The sequence below is a fragment of the Silene latifolia genome, chromosome 3 (assembly GCF_048544455.1).
Source record: "Silene latifolia isolate original U9 population chromosome 3, ASM4854445v1, whole genome shotgun sequence".
In the NCBI taxonomy this organism is placed as follows: Eukaryota; Viridiplantae; Streptophyta; class Magnoliopsida; order Caryophyllales; family Caryophyllaceae; genus Silene; species Silene latifolia.
This window is the reverse complement of record NC_133528.1, coordinates 124982282-124996857: the sequence shown is the minus strand read 5'-3', so window position 1 is coordinate 124996857 and position 14576 is coordinate 124982282. Positions and strand designations below refer to the sequence as shown.

The window sequence follows — 14576 nt, the reverse complement described above, 5'->3', positions numbered from 1 at the left end:
TCTCTCAAAGAATTCCTGGCCAGATTTGTCAAAGAAAAGGTGGCCATTCCCAGGTGTGACGAAGAAACAGCAGTAGAAGCCTTCAGGCAAGGAGCCCTGCTTGAGAGTGACATCTATGCAGACTTAACCAAGAAAGCCTGCCCAACCTTTGCCACTGTTCAATCCATCGCCTTAGAACATGTCAGATTGGAGGAAGATCTCAATTTCAGGACAAACTCATCCGGAGGAAAACAAGGCTATGGTCACACTAACAGAAAAAGCTCCTACCATAAAGGAGGCAACCCCAGATCAGCACCCTATTCCAGGCCTGAACGATCTGAAGTCAACATGGCACAAGAACACAAAGGTAACCTTTCTAGCCTTCCAACTATTCCTGAATATAACTTCTTTATTAATACTGCAGGATTAATCAAACGCCTGGAAAGCCTGGGAGATGCGGTCAGATGACCCGAGAAATCCGACAACCCCAGGAAAGATCCAACGAGATGGTGTGATTTCCATCAGGACATCGGGCACACCACAGAAGAATGCATCCAACTCAGGAAACAGGTGGCATATCTCCTAAAGAAAGGCTATTTGAAGGACTTAATCCAGCAGCCAAAGAACAAAGATGAAGGACAAAACAAGAGAGATTCAGGGAACGGCAGAGATCCTCCTCCTCCTCCCCCCATCTATGAAGTCAAGTTCATAAATGGAGGATCGAAAATCGTGGTCCGACCAGCTCGGCTGCCAAAAGAATATCCAGGAGTCTAGACTTCACCCCCTTCCAGTCCAAGTCATTGCCTGCTATTACTTTTGATGACTCGGACCTGCAGGGAATATCAGATCTACACCATGACAACTTGGTAATCACCATGCAAATTGGCACAGCTAAGGTATCAAGAATCCTGATAGACGGAGGCAGTTCAATCAATTTGGTGATGCTTGATGTCCTCAAAGCTATGAAGATAGATGAAGGAAAGATCATCAAGAAATCCAAATCTGGTTGGATTCGGCGAGAAACAAAGAACGCCCTGGGAGAAATTAGCCTGCCAACCTATGTGGAAGGCGTGGCTTCGTATGAAAGATTCGGGGTAATGGACTGCCTATCCTCATATAATGTAATCTTGGGCAGACCATGGATCCACAACGTCAAAGTCATCCCATCAACATACCATCAATGTGTGAAAATACAAACCGAATGGAGGATAACCACCATTAGGGGAGAACAAAGGACGGCTCAGGAATGCTACACCCAGGCTTTGAAACCCTCAAAGTCAGGTAAGTCCCTTGCATAGCAATTAAAGTCACCTGTCAGGGAAGAATATATTGCACAAACACGGATGGAAACAGAGAGGTCATATTGGACCCGAGTTCCCCGACGAAGGTACTTGTAGGGTCAGATGCACCGGACTCGGTCAGACACGATCTGGTCAGCTTTCTCAAAACTAAAATGTTCTGTTTTGCTTGGTCACATTTTGATATGACTGGTATAGATGCTAATATTATAACTCATAAGCTGAATATTGACAAATCATTTAAGCCTGTGACAAAGAAAAGAGAAGAAAATTTGCTGCAGAGAGGCATGAAATCATCAACCAAGAAGTTGACAAGCTACTGGACATGGGAATGATCAGGGAAGTAATGTACCCTGACTGGCTTGCAAATGTAGTAGTCGTCCAAAAGAAAAACGGCAAATGGAGAGTCTGTGTAGACTACACCGACCTAAACAAAGCCTCGCCCAAAAGATCCATTTCCCCGCCACACATCGATGCAATGGTGGATGCCACCGCAGCCACGAGATGTTAACATTCATGGATGCCTCCAGGGATTCAATCAAATAAAGATGCACCCTGCAGATCGGAAAGCACAAACTTTCATCACCGAAAGAGGAATATATTGTTATACTGCTATGCCCTTTGGATTAAAGAATGCAGGTGCAACCTATCAAAGGCTAGTCAACATGATGTTCAAAGACCAAATAGGAGATACCATGGAAGTCTACATAGATGACATGGTAGTCAAGTAAAAAAAGGCAGAAGACCACGTTAAAGACCTGGAAGTAGCCTTCCAAATATTGGAGAAATTCAATATGAAGCTCAACCCACAAAAATGCCATTTTGGAGTCTCAGCAGGCAAGTTCTTGGGCTATATGGTGACAAAAAGAGGAATAGAAGCCAGCCCCGAACAGATCAAAGCTATCATGGAGCTAGAACCACCAAAGACGGTCAAAGACATACAAAAGCTGACTGTAAGAATAGCGGCCCTGAACAGGTTCACTTCAAGATTGTCAGAGAGGTGCAAATCATTCTATAGTCTGCTAAGGAAGAACAAAGACTTTCAATGGACCCCTGATCATCAGGCTGCCTTTGAGGACCTGAAAATATATCTATCCTCTCCTCCCTTGCTGGCAAAACCAAATCAAAGATGAACCCCCGACAAGATACATTGCGATCACAGAAACTTCTTTGTCGGTGCGGTCTTGGTCAAAGAAACAGACGGACAACAACACCCTGTCTATTACGTATGTAAAATTCTACTAGATGCAGAGATCAGGTATGGCCTACTTGAAAAATATGTTTTAGCTTTAATTATGAGTTGCACAAAAATGAGACCATACTTTGAAAGCCACCCTATAATAGTCAGAACCAATCTTCCTATCAAGTCTGTACTTAGGAAGCCAGAATTGTCCTGGACGAATGTGCAAATGGTCGATCCAAAAAGCACATACAACATAACATTTGAACCAAGGACAAAGAATTAAGTCACACGCACTAGCAGACTTTGTGGCTGATTTTAGTCCAACCCTAGAACCCGACCTAATAAAAGAAGTAAATAAACTGACCAGCGACCAAACAGACCTAGAATGGACCCTATTTGTCGATGGTGCAGCCAACATGAGAGGCACATGCCTGGGGGTAGTACTAAAATTGCCACAGGGGGATAAGATAGTACAAGCTATAAGCTGTGCATTTGAGGCTACCAACAATGAGGCAGAATATGAAGCCCTAATAGCTGGATTAAAGGTATGTATTGACCTTGGTGTGCAAAACCTAAAGGTACGCACTGATTCCCTTCTTATCTCCAACCAAGTAAACGGAATATATACTGCAAAAGACTCAAAAATGATGCTTTATTTGGAAATTGTTCAAATTTTAAAATCAAAATTCCGTAATTTTAATATTGGTCAAATTCCCGGGGACTTGAATACCTGTGCCGATGCCTTAGCCGGCCTAGGATCCAACTTCACCCCCTTGACTTCGACAAAATACCCATCGTACATTTATTAGAACCCGCAATAAATAAACAAGATGAAAGTTTCCCAATTTATGTTGCCAATTCTTGGACAAAACCCTACTATGATCAAGCTACAACAGGGAATCCTTCCCCTAAATAAGCAAGATGCCAGAGCACTAAAAATAAAAGCTACTTCATATACTATTATTAACAACGTGCTTTTTAAGAAATCGCAGGCTGGGCCGTACCTCAGATGCCTGGAACCACAAGAAGCTGAACAGATATTATCAGAAATCCATGAAGGATACTGTGGAAATCATAAAGGCGGAAGAAGCCTGGCAAGCAAGGTACTCGAACAGTTATTATTGGCCTACCTTGAGGGCCGATTGCCTAGAATTTAGCTCTAAATGCAAAGCTTGCCAGATTCATGGACCATATATCCATCAGCCATCTGAGGAACTACATTCCATATCCGCACCCTGGCCATTTATGAAGTGGGGCATGGATATAGTAGGGAAACTACCTCAAGCACCCGGACAAAAAGTTTTCATGCTAGCAATGACTGATTACTTCTCCAAGTGGATAGAAGGCGATTTATACAGTGCAAGTCAAGGAAAAGGATGTCATAGCATTCATCAAACACAACATCATATGTAGATATGGCATCCCCTCCGAAATAGTATGCGACAATGGCACACAATTCGTGGGAAAAAGAACAAAGACCCTTACGTGCTCAATGGAACATCAACCTGGTAACCTCCACGCCAGGATATCCAAAAGCTAACGGCCAGGCAGAGTCCAGTAACAAAGTAATAATCAGCTGCATAAAAAAGAAGCTAGAAAGAAGGAAAGGTAGATGGGCTGAAGAGCTCCCCCTGGTCCTCTGGGCTGACAGAACCACGCCTAAAACATCCACAGGCCAACCCCCCTACTCCTTGGTCTATGGATGGGAAGCAGTGATCCCGGCTGAAGTCGACATTCCATCAGCCAGATGCAGCCTAAACACAATGACAAGCAATATACCTCTAATGGAGGACAAACTGGACTTAACGAAAGAGCTAAGAGATGTAGCCAGCATTAGATTGGCAGCATATCAGCAAAGAGTTGCAAAACGCTACAACAAGACTGTCAAAGCCAGGGTATTCAGGGTAGGAGACCTTGTCCTCAGGAAAGTCTTCCAAAACACAAAAGAAAAGAATGCTGGCAAATTGGCCCCAACCTGGGAAGGTCCCTACCTGATTGACTCAATAGTCGGCCAGGGAGCTTATAGATTACAAACCCTGGACGGCGAAATGATCCCAAGAGCTTGGAATATTGCACACTTAAAACTATTTCACATATAAAATATATCTCCCAGTCCAGGTATAATTTTCACCTTAACATTTCTTGCCTGGCTTGATATGAAACTAAATGTATGATACTTGCCATTATATGAATAAATGCCGTATATGATTTCTTCAATTATGTGCCCAAGTACTTGTCAATATTCTCATATTTACTTTTACCAAGTAGAATCTTCAATACTTGTTTTACATACTGCATTTTATTTAAAACAAATCTTAAAGATTGGGGGCCACCCCACCAATATCCAACTGATACCCAATTTCAGTTGCAAAACAGGCCTTAAATATTGAGCTCCATTTAATATACAAATCTGGAAAACCTCTTCCTGACTTTTATAACATAGATGGGTCATAAGCCCTCCAGACAGGCAGGGGACGTAAGCCCTCCAGACAGGCAATAACCCCACCCATAACACAAATGAACTGGCCAGATCCAGCATAAAAAACTGGCCCGATCCAGTCGAATAACTGGCCAGATCCAGTAAAAACATCCAATACTACAAAAGTACCTTATCAAAACACAAAAAGGAACCAACAAAGACCAAATATTTATTCATCCAAAATAGCCGGCCTTGCCTCATACTTAATAATTATCCATTCCAGGGACATCCCCCCTAGATGGGCAAAAAAATACCTAAATATTCATTCCAGGAACATCCCCCCTGGATGGGCCAAAACAAAAAAGAGAAAACATAAATCTAAGTAGGTTTTGAGCCAGTAACCGACTCACAACCATCCACCATTTCCTGATCACCAGATTTTTCCTTGGAAGGAGGAGAATCCACTTCTTCTTCTTGACCCATGTTGGCCAAATCAGGATACTGAGTGTCCAACGCTGTCTCATCCCGGTCCGGATCCCAATTAACCCGGTCAGATTTCAGATCCCTCATAGCATCAACCCAGCCTTTCCCAAAGAAGTACTGAGCGGCATCAGCAAGCCGCGCCTCCACTAATTCCTTTTCAGCACCAAGCTCTTCATTCTTCCTCAGCTGATCCTGCATTGCCTGCTTCTCAGCAGCCAGCTCTCTCTTGACAGCCCCCAACTCTTGCCTGACAACCTTCTCAACATTTTTTGCAGCCACCTCACAAACTATAGCGACCCGGATGCCTCTCTAGTTGTCGCCACCGAGATTGAAGTACTACTTCATTACCCCTGGATGTGTGCAGCTCGCGGTTAACCTTATCCAGTTTTTCTTCCAGGCTACAAACCCTAGCCTGGGCATCCCTGAGCTGACAAGCAGTAGCCAACCCGACATCCAATCCCTACAAGAAACAAAATTAATCAGCCCAATATAAAGCAACACAAAGAGCGCATAAACAATTAAAAAATCCCTTTACAACTAACCTCCTTAGCTTGAGAAGCAAGTTCAGCAGCCTTTGTCATAAGAGAAGTCAGGATAGAAACCACCTTAGTAGAAGACTCAAGGGTATTAACAGACAAAAGCTGGCCACCCATTTTTGCAGAAAATTCATCTATTCGTGCCCAGGCAGCGTCCATATCATCAATCCTAGCAGGCACTTGCCTGATACTCCTGATTGGTTGAGCCTGAATAGGCTCTTTCTCTCCTCCTTCCTCTTCAGGAATAACGTCTTCCCTTCTCCTTTTAGAAGCCTGAACGACCTCTGGCGATACTAGCCTGGGCGGTTCTTGGGGAGGCTGGACATCAGAAACCAAAATATCAAGCGTCTTATCACTCCCACTAGCCTCCTGGCTCTTGGACTGTTCAACAATTCTAGCCACCCCACCCTTTAAATCTTTTGCAGTAAAGCTGGCCAACCTAGAAGAAGACCTGAATACTGAATATATAAAGAATATACATAAATATCAGATGAGAAGCGATAAGAAGACAACAATTGACATAAAGACATATAGAAGACGTACAGGAAAGAGCAGTGGAGCTAGGCTTGCCTTTGGGTACTTTGACCACACTCAGCTTGGTCTTCATATACCGGGGCAATAGATCCCTACCCAGACTAGCAGGCCAGGCCCTCTCTTCCTCAGGAATAGCAAGGAAAGCCTCTATCCTGGAAATAGCTTCCTCGTCAAGAGGATCAGAGTTCCAATCAGGAGCTACAAAAGTCAACAAAAATACACAGGTGAAACTCAAAACATCCTAATTTCGTATAATATATATTGCAAATTAGCAGTACAGGAAACCTACCACTTTCCAGAGGGGGATATCTCAGGTAATCAAAGCGACCCCGGACTCAAATCGGTCGGATAAACAGGAAAGTCTTTGCCCAGCTTTTATCATCTCCAGAGTCCAGGTTAGTGATTAATGGAGACATCTTCGACTTGATTCTCAAATTAAAACGACCATTAACAGGATTTTTCATATGATATATTGCCTTGATATCATTAATAGTAATTACAAGATTGTGTTTAGCACATAAGTTTTCAATGGAATGAACAAGTTTCCAAACCATTGGCATAATCTGAAAAGGTGATACTTCTATAGCACGAATAGTATCAATCATTAAAGGAGTAAAAGGTAACTTACAACCTGCTTTGAACGCCCATTCGAAAATACAAAACCAACCAGGTGACACCCGATTAGCTCGATCGACAAGACTCGAGAATCCATACCTCGGTCGAATCAGGAATTAATTTCTTCTCCCTTAAAACCCTATCATAGTTTGTTTTCAATAGGTTTTCTTCGAAAGTAAGGATCCGAGAGATTGAAGAGCAAAGAAAAATAGAATCCTGATATTTGAAAGCTATAGCACGAGCAGGAGGATCAACTTCAATCACCTCCTCCTCCTGGACGTCTTTGGGTTCAGATTCAGCAGCAGCCTTCTGGGGGGCAGGACGCTTTTTGGCTCCCATATCCTTTAATTATTTAGTTTATCGTGATGAATTTTATTTTATAAGTTAGCAGAATAGAATTCCTGGGAAATAGGGAAGAATTCTAGAGAAAATTTAGCAAAGAAAGTGGAAAAAAATTGGTGGAAAACAAACTCGTCACAAGTACCATATTTATAGAAGGGGTTTAACGGTGCAAAAACCCTAGAAATTACAAAACTGTCAGCATGACATCATTAGCCGTTATAGTGTTTAACGGTAACTAGGAGTCTAAGAGTCATTGAGCAAATATAATTCTCTTTATTATTTAGCCCGGTAAAATTGACATCTCACCCCTGGCCTGATCCAGCACGGGTAAAATGTCAAGGGGCAATTGTTAGGCCCCGTTTAGCCTGGTCTGACTCTAACCTGGCCTGACCTTGCTAGGCTGATTGAGGCAACCAAAGACCGGACAAATCTAACTACTATTTAACTGTTGAAGAATATTATAACAAGCAGGCTACTAAATCCTGGAAGAGAAGCCTGATGGTAAGTGCAGAATAGCCTGGCAGGGCATTAAAACAGGCTGGATTAAGAAGATAAACAAGAAAAGCAGTTGTTGGGAATGAATAATTGTGTCCTATTCTCAAGGAAGACCAAGTCCAACTATAAGACTATATCATCCATGAATCAAGACGGGTAAAGGAGAAAAAGCTGAAGATTGGTTAAGAGTAGAATAAGTCAAGCGGATTAATAGGGAGCATGCCCTATTAATCCGGCAACAGCTCCTACAAATGGGAAAGAGGTTGATATCATTGTAACGTTAATATTTAGAGAACTATAAATAGCATTTGTAAATAGATAATCATTAATCAATTACTCCTTAGTTATTCTACATTTTACCTCTCATTACTTCCCAAAATTCGATCGTATACACTAATTTGTACTCAACTTACCCATATAATATAAGCAATATTCTCTATACCTAGTCTTTTCTTATTATTTACTCGTTAATCTTTTCCAAACATATAGAACTAGATATCCAAATTACTCTCTAATCAGGCCGGATCCTCTTCAGGAAAATCCTGCTAAAACATGCACCAAAGATAAAATTTATAATACCTATTAAAACTAACAGAAGCTAGTGGTAACAGGGTCAAACCACAGGGAGGCGATGCAATTCTTAGTTGTCTGATTTTAAGTCCAAGGTAACAAAAGTGGGGGTTTGATTTGATTTGGTCTATACTAATGGCAATAAAAGAACAGTAAACTAAGCTAATTGATGGAAACAGATATTAAAAGGGTGCTAAGATGGTCGGTTCACTGTAGATTCGGCGGCAGTATACTAGGTAGGTCTAAAACAAACAAGTGAGACGGGAAAATAAGAGGTCCTCTCGGTCCACTCTCACAGGTAGCATCTTTCGATCTCGCTACAGGTCCCTAATATCACTAATACTAACTTTCGTCCTGAAAAGTGACTAAAAAGGCTAAACTAACTTATCTTTCGATCTCGTTAATCTAGTCGTCTTAATTAGGTAGGCTATCTCCCTTCCCTATCTTTCGATCTTTATTGGGTCGGTCAATCCTAAAATATTCAACTAGTCGTGTGCACTCGATTCGTCAAACATAGAAATTAAACTAATTAAAACGAAGGTAATCCCACGAGGCCAGTCGATCGACCAAGGAACTCAGTCGATCGACCATGGCGCGATTAGAGTCTTCCTATTCTAATGCCGCCTAACCTACAGATTCCCTACATCCTAGCACAAGGGGTTTAGCTACTCATACTGGAAATAATAACAACAATAAGATTGACTAATAAAACTACAGAATTCATGATTAAAACAGCTAAATAAACGATTAACATAAAACGATAATTTCGGTTTTGGGAAACTAATCTAGCAATTCTATACTATGAATTGACAATCAAGCAATAAAACTGAAATAAGAGCAGAAGAATACCGAATGGAATTGCAGAATAATGATCCAAAAATCGAATGCAAAGGTAAATTCTCTTGAATGCGAGAACAATGTTTAGAACCCTAACTACTGATAATAGAACTTGATTTAAAACTGACTAAAAACTAGATTAAAAACTGAATGAAATTCGATTATTATTCTGAATGCTAAAGCTATGTTATATAGGAATATAACGTAGTTCTTATTCCTTAACCTAATATACAATGGGCTTTGAAACTCTCGATCTTTTAATTCACATCTGGAATAGCGGCTTGGTCGATCGACCATACAAGGCAGTCGATCGACCGCTCTTCGCTGAACAGTAGCTACTGGAACTCGCGGGCTGGTCGATCGACTAAGGGCAGCGGTCGATCGACTGAAGTAGCTGATACTTGACTTCTAACTTCTCGTGGATTTGTCTTTCGGGCCTCGAAATGCGCACCAAGCTCGTTCCTTGAGTAAATTCTTCACGTCAAAAGTAATGCAAGATACTCGGGGACGGATTTAGCTAAATTTCTACTCATTTCCGCATAAATCTGCAATATTGCATAAAAATACGAAAGTAGACGAAATGGGGCAAATAGTAGCATAAACTACACAAATGAGCTCCGAAATGCGTGTAAAATGGGGTGCAAAACATCATATTTAGGACACGCATCACAGTAGGAGGGGGAAATCAGATGGCCTTGGGAGCACGTACAACTGTGGTGTGGCAGATTCTAAGGTGGAGGTCGTCTCAAGGCTTATGAAGGCTAACAAATCACTATGTGCAAAGATGTTGACCATGAGGAAACAAGTGCTTGACTACTGCCTATTGGACGACCACAGTTTCCAATTAGAGTATGTTTTTTAAAAATCTATGAATATATCAGAACTGCTATTTTTTGTGATACTGTTTCTTAAAGGGTGTGATATTGTTTTTAGAGAAGTGTGATATTATTTGCACTATTTTAATTTGGTTTGTGTTAATGTTTGGAGCAGTGAGGTGGTTGCCAAATTAAGTAATGATCAATATCTTGTCAGAAACGATATATTGTCGTTGCTTCCAAATGTGCACGTCAGTAGCAATGTGATTGAATGTTGGTCCCTAATTCTGAACCAGATTGAGCACACATAAAAATGTGAAACAAGTTTAATCTTTTTTGGGATTCGACACATGGTAAGTTGTCCATTTAGTTTGATTAAATGTAATAACTCTTTAAAACAAAAATAGTACTTTTAACATATATATACAAAACAGGAAATAAAAACCGAAGGAACTGGAGACAGGGAATTGATTAAAGAAAAGATGTTCGAAGAATGGGACGAATTCATTAGAAGAAACACAGTTCCCTGTAACCTGAAAGCAGATCTGGTTTTTATTCCAATGGTATGGAAATAACATTATTTCTGTATTTGTATAAATTTCAAAAGCAAAACAGTGGAAGTGCTGGACAAAACAGAGTATGCCGACTGGGAGCAAACACAAATACACAAAGTTCCAGATTTGGTGGTATGATTAATTGATAGTTCTTTAAATTATTTTTGTATATCAACATTGAAATAATGGATTTCAATGTTTGTAAAATTATCACTAATGGTTAAGCTTAATATTGTAGGTGGAGCACATGAGTGACTACTTAGCAAAGAAGAATGTGGAAAGAGCAGATGATATAATAACGTTTGATGTTGTCAACATCAACTTCCCTTGGCAAAAGACAGAGATGAACAATACTGAGTCTGGAAACTTCTTAATGATGCACATGATTCAATATGAGGGTGTAATGTTTGAAGCCGACTTGAACCAAAAAGTGTATAGGCGATACTACTGGCTAGAAATGGCAGCAGCATTGCTTTTAGCTGACATAAATGAGAACAGGACACCTTTGATTGAAAAAGTAAAAGAATTTTCAGATGGGAAGGAGGAACTCTGGAAGACATTGAAGCAAAAGAGGAAGAACAACGAAAAGGTGAAAGGGAACCAGAAAGAGGAAGTACCAATGGCAGAAGTTCAGACAAAAGAGAACGCTGATGTTGTTGTGGAGGAGGCAAATAAAGAAGATGTTCCGGAAACAGCAAAGAAGGATTGTACTAAGAAACCGATTATTAACACAGAATTGCCAATTCTTCGGCAATCTCCTAGAAAAAGGTAAAAATCAAAGCATTTACAATTTTCTATACAAAAAGGTAGAAAGTAATTAGTATAAAAAAAGGTGTCCAGAAATAATAACTGACTGTTATTATGGATTTGCTTTACAGAGGAGCTGATTCCGGAAAAGATGGTGAAGATGGTAGGAAAGAGCCAGCAATAACATACAAACATGGTAAGGTTAAGACCGTTGCAAATCCTAAGAACCACGGTAGAGGTAGAAGAAGGAATTAGGACTACTATATTTGTTAGAACAAAGTTATAATTGAACTAAATGGTATGTAATGTTAGTACAAGAAGGAATTTAATGGTAACTTTTTATAATGGTAAAGTAGTCTTCTTTATTTTGGATCTGATATAACTCTTGCTAAAGTGTGATATTATTTCACGTTTGGTGTGATATTGTGTCATAATTGATGTGATATTGCTTCTCAATATCACACAGTTTGCTAAACAATATCACACAGTTTACTAAAAAATATCACTATGGATATGGATTTTTAAATCTTACGTTGATATTGTTTTTAGAATGTTGTGATATTGTTGTGTACACAGGTTGATATTTCTTCTCAATATCACACAGTTTGCTACACAATATCACACAGTTAACTAAACAATATCACACTATGAATATGAAATATTAAATCTTACGTTGATATTGTTTTTAGAGTGTTGTGATATTGTTGTTTACACAGGTTGATATTGTGTTAGAAAAACACTGAAGCATATTATGAACTGTCATATTTTAATTTGATGTTTGTGATATTGTTTAAATATAAACTGGAAGTGATGTATTTTGACAACACACAAAACACAAGATGTGAAAATTTTAAAGCAAGAGGCATGTAAAGTAGTTCTGATGTAGTGATATTGTTTAGAGTAAAATGTGAAATATTTAAATATAAGGTGTGATATTGTTTTTCAGTATCACAAAAATACAAAAACAAGACAACTGAGACAAATAAAATAATCGAATATTATATCCGAGTACGAGTATTTTCTATATAAAATAACGTATAATCTATACTCTAATAATGAAGGTTGTGGTGTATATTAATATACTAGTCATAAAGTATGTCATCTATTTGTTGCTGCTATAATTAATGAGCGCCATAAAAAAAAAACTCCTTCGACTGATCAACCATCATCAGCATCATCCTCGTCTGAAGTGCCCTGAAAAAATACAAAAATAAGATGAAACAGTGATATTATTTTATATAAGGAGTGATATTATTTCAAATAAAGTGTGCTATTGTTTCTATCTCGGAACAATTACAAACAATATCACATTCTGTTATCCTCAAATAGTGATACTATTTAGTATAAGGTGTGATATTATTTCTAATAAGGTGTGGTATTATTTCTAAAATTATCAGGAAAATATAAAATAAAGTTGAGACAGTGATATTGTTTTATATAAGGAGTGATATTATTTCTAATAACGAATGATATTACTCCTGTCTCGTAACGATTACAAACAATATCACATTCTGTTATCCTCAAATAGTGATACTGTTTAGTATAAGATGTGATATTATTTAAAATAACGTGCGATATTGTTTCTGACTCGTGACCATAGAGCATATATAAAAGTTTCATACATAGACTTTTCATGGTGAACATACCTTATTGTCGGCATCAGGTACAAAAGCATTAGGACAGTTACGCTTATCATGGTGAGCCATTTGTTTGCAATTACGGCAAAGCCTTTTAGGCTTCTCCGCTTTAGCTATGCATTGTTGCTTTTTGGAGATCATTCTCTTCCCGCTACCCTTGTTCTTTGCCTAACGAGGTGGTAGAATCCTCACCTCAGTTGGGGAACTGCATCCTAGAAGCATCTCCAACCCCTGCTCTTTGGTCATTGACTCTGATTGCGGATTGAGTTTTAGCCTAAATTGTTTAAGTGTGCCAACAAGATCAGTGATGTCATCCATAGGCACATTCTTGAGCACACTGATGGTCGCGTAAAACTCTGACCATAACTTGCACATTTCCATCTTTCTTAAATCAGTGGCTTCAAAATCCTCAATTAACTCACCATGTGGACCATAAAGAGGGATCTTGTGTGCATTTTTGGTCCACCGCATAAGAATGTACTTATCGGGCAAAGTGTGTACTTGTTTTCCAGAGTAAACCCAGATAATGTGTCTACAAATAATACCCTTCATGTTGAACAACTTGCAAGAACATTCAGCATCATTGGTTGTAGAATTGTAGACGACTTGGTAGGTCTTCTGCGTTCTGGCATCAGCTATGCCAATTAACCCTATACCGTTGGCAGGTGGTGTGAAGCAACCAACACTAAGGGAACAAATAGAAGCAAAAGCTTCTACTTGAAAATCTGCGAAAGCAGAATTTATATAAACCTTGGAAGCATGAGCTTCCAACTTAAGAGAAGTTGATAATTGTGGAAGAGTACAATCATCGTCTCTATCAAGTTGTTTTTTAGTATGGTGCTGTACATCAATGGCGCTTTGAAACCGCATCAAGAATTCAACAAGTGTACCATGTGCATTTTCAAAACGCTTGAAAAAATTATTCTGACTCTCAGAACGTTGAGTTGTTCTTAATAAACAACCCATAGGAACATCACGAAAAAAAAGCTGGGTGTAATACTACGGTTTTATGAGTCTCTGGGTACTCTATCGAGTGGGCCTTACTCTGTCGAGTAAGGGTGTTGTGCGATTTAAAATAGTTTCTGACCTGTTGGGTACTCGATCGAGTAGGCGGCACTCGATCGAGTACGTCAGTTACTCAATCGAGTAGCCCGGTTTGCGGGTGATGTTTTGTCGGATTTTGTTAATAATGCGAATTAATATATAAACACTTCCGTCACTTTCATAATACGCTTTTACAAACCTAATTACTTTCAAAAGAGATTTCAACCTACGTACTTCGCACTCATCGCATTATTGACAAATCCCGGAGCTTGGAAGGTCGGAATTCATCTTTCTTTACATCTTTGTGATCCTTGTGTCGAGGGTAAGATCTACGTACCGAATTTATTATATTTAGCTAAGTCTTGTTAAACCCTAATTTTGGGAATTGGGGATTTGTATTAGTTTTGTGTGGTTAGTGATATATGTGATGTTATGTTAGGAGGAGGATTCGTAGAGGAGGCCTTTTGATAACAGCTGTTGAGATCGTC

General features: G+C 39.5%; 1 protein-coding gene across 1 annotated transcript; it reads right to left on the bottom strand.

Moving 5' to 3' along the window:
- Window positions 1–13212: 13212 nt before the first annotated feature.
- Window positions 13213–14010, bottom strand: LOC141649630 (protein FAR1-RELATED SEQUENCE 9-like). Its single transcript, XM_074458315.1, has one exon. The coding sequence runs from the start codon at window positions 14008–14010 to the stop codon at window positions 13213–13215; it is 798 nt and encodes a 265-aa protein (XP_074314416.1).
- Between the last annotated feature and the right edge of the window lie 566 nt (window positions 14011–14576).

Coding starts and splice junctions, on each gene's coding strand:
- LOC141649630 (XM_074458315.1), bottom strand. CDS start 14,010: ATGGGTTGTTTATTAAGAACAACTCAACGTTCTGAGAGTCAGAATAAT.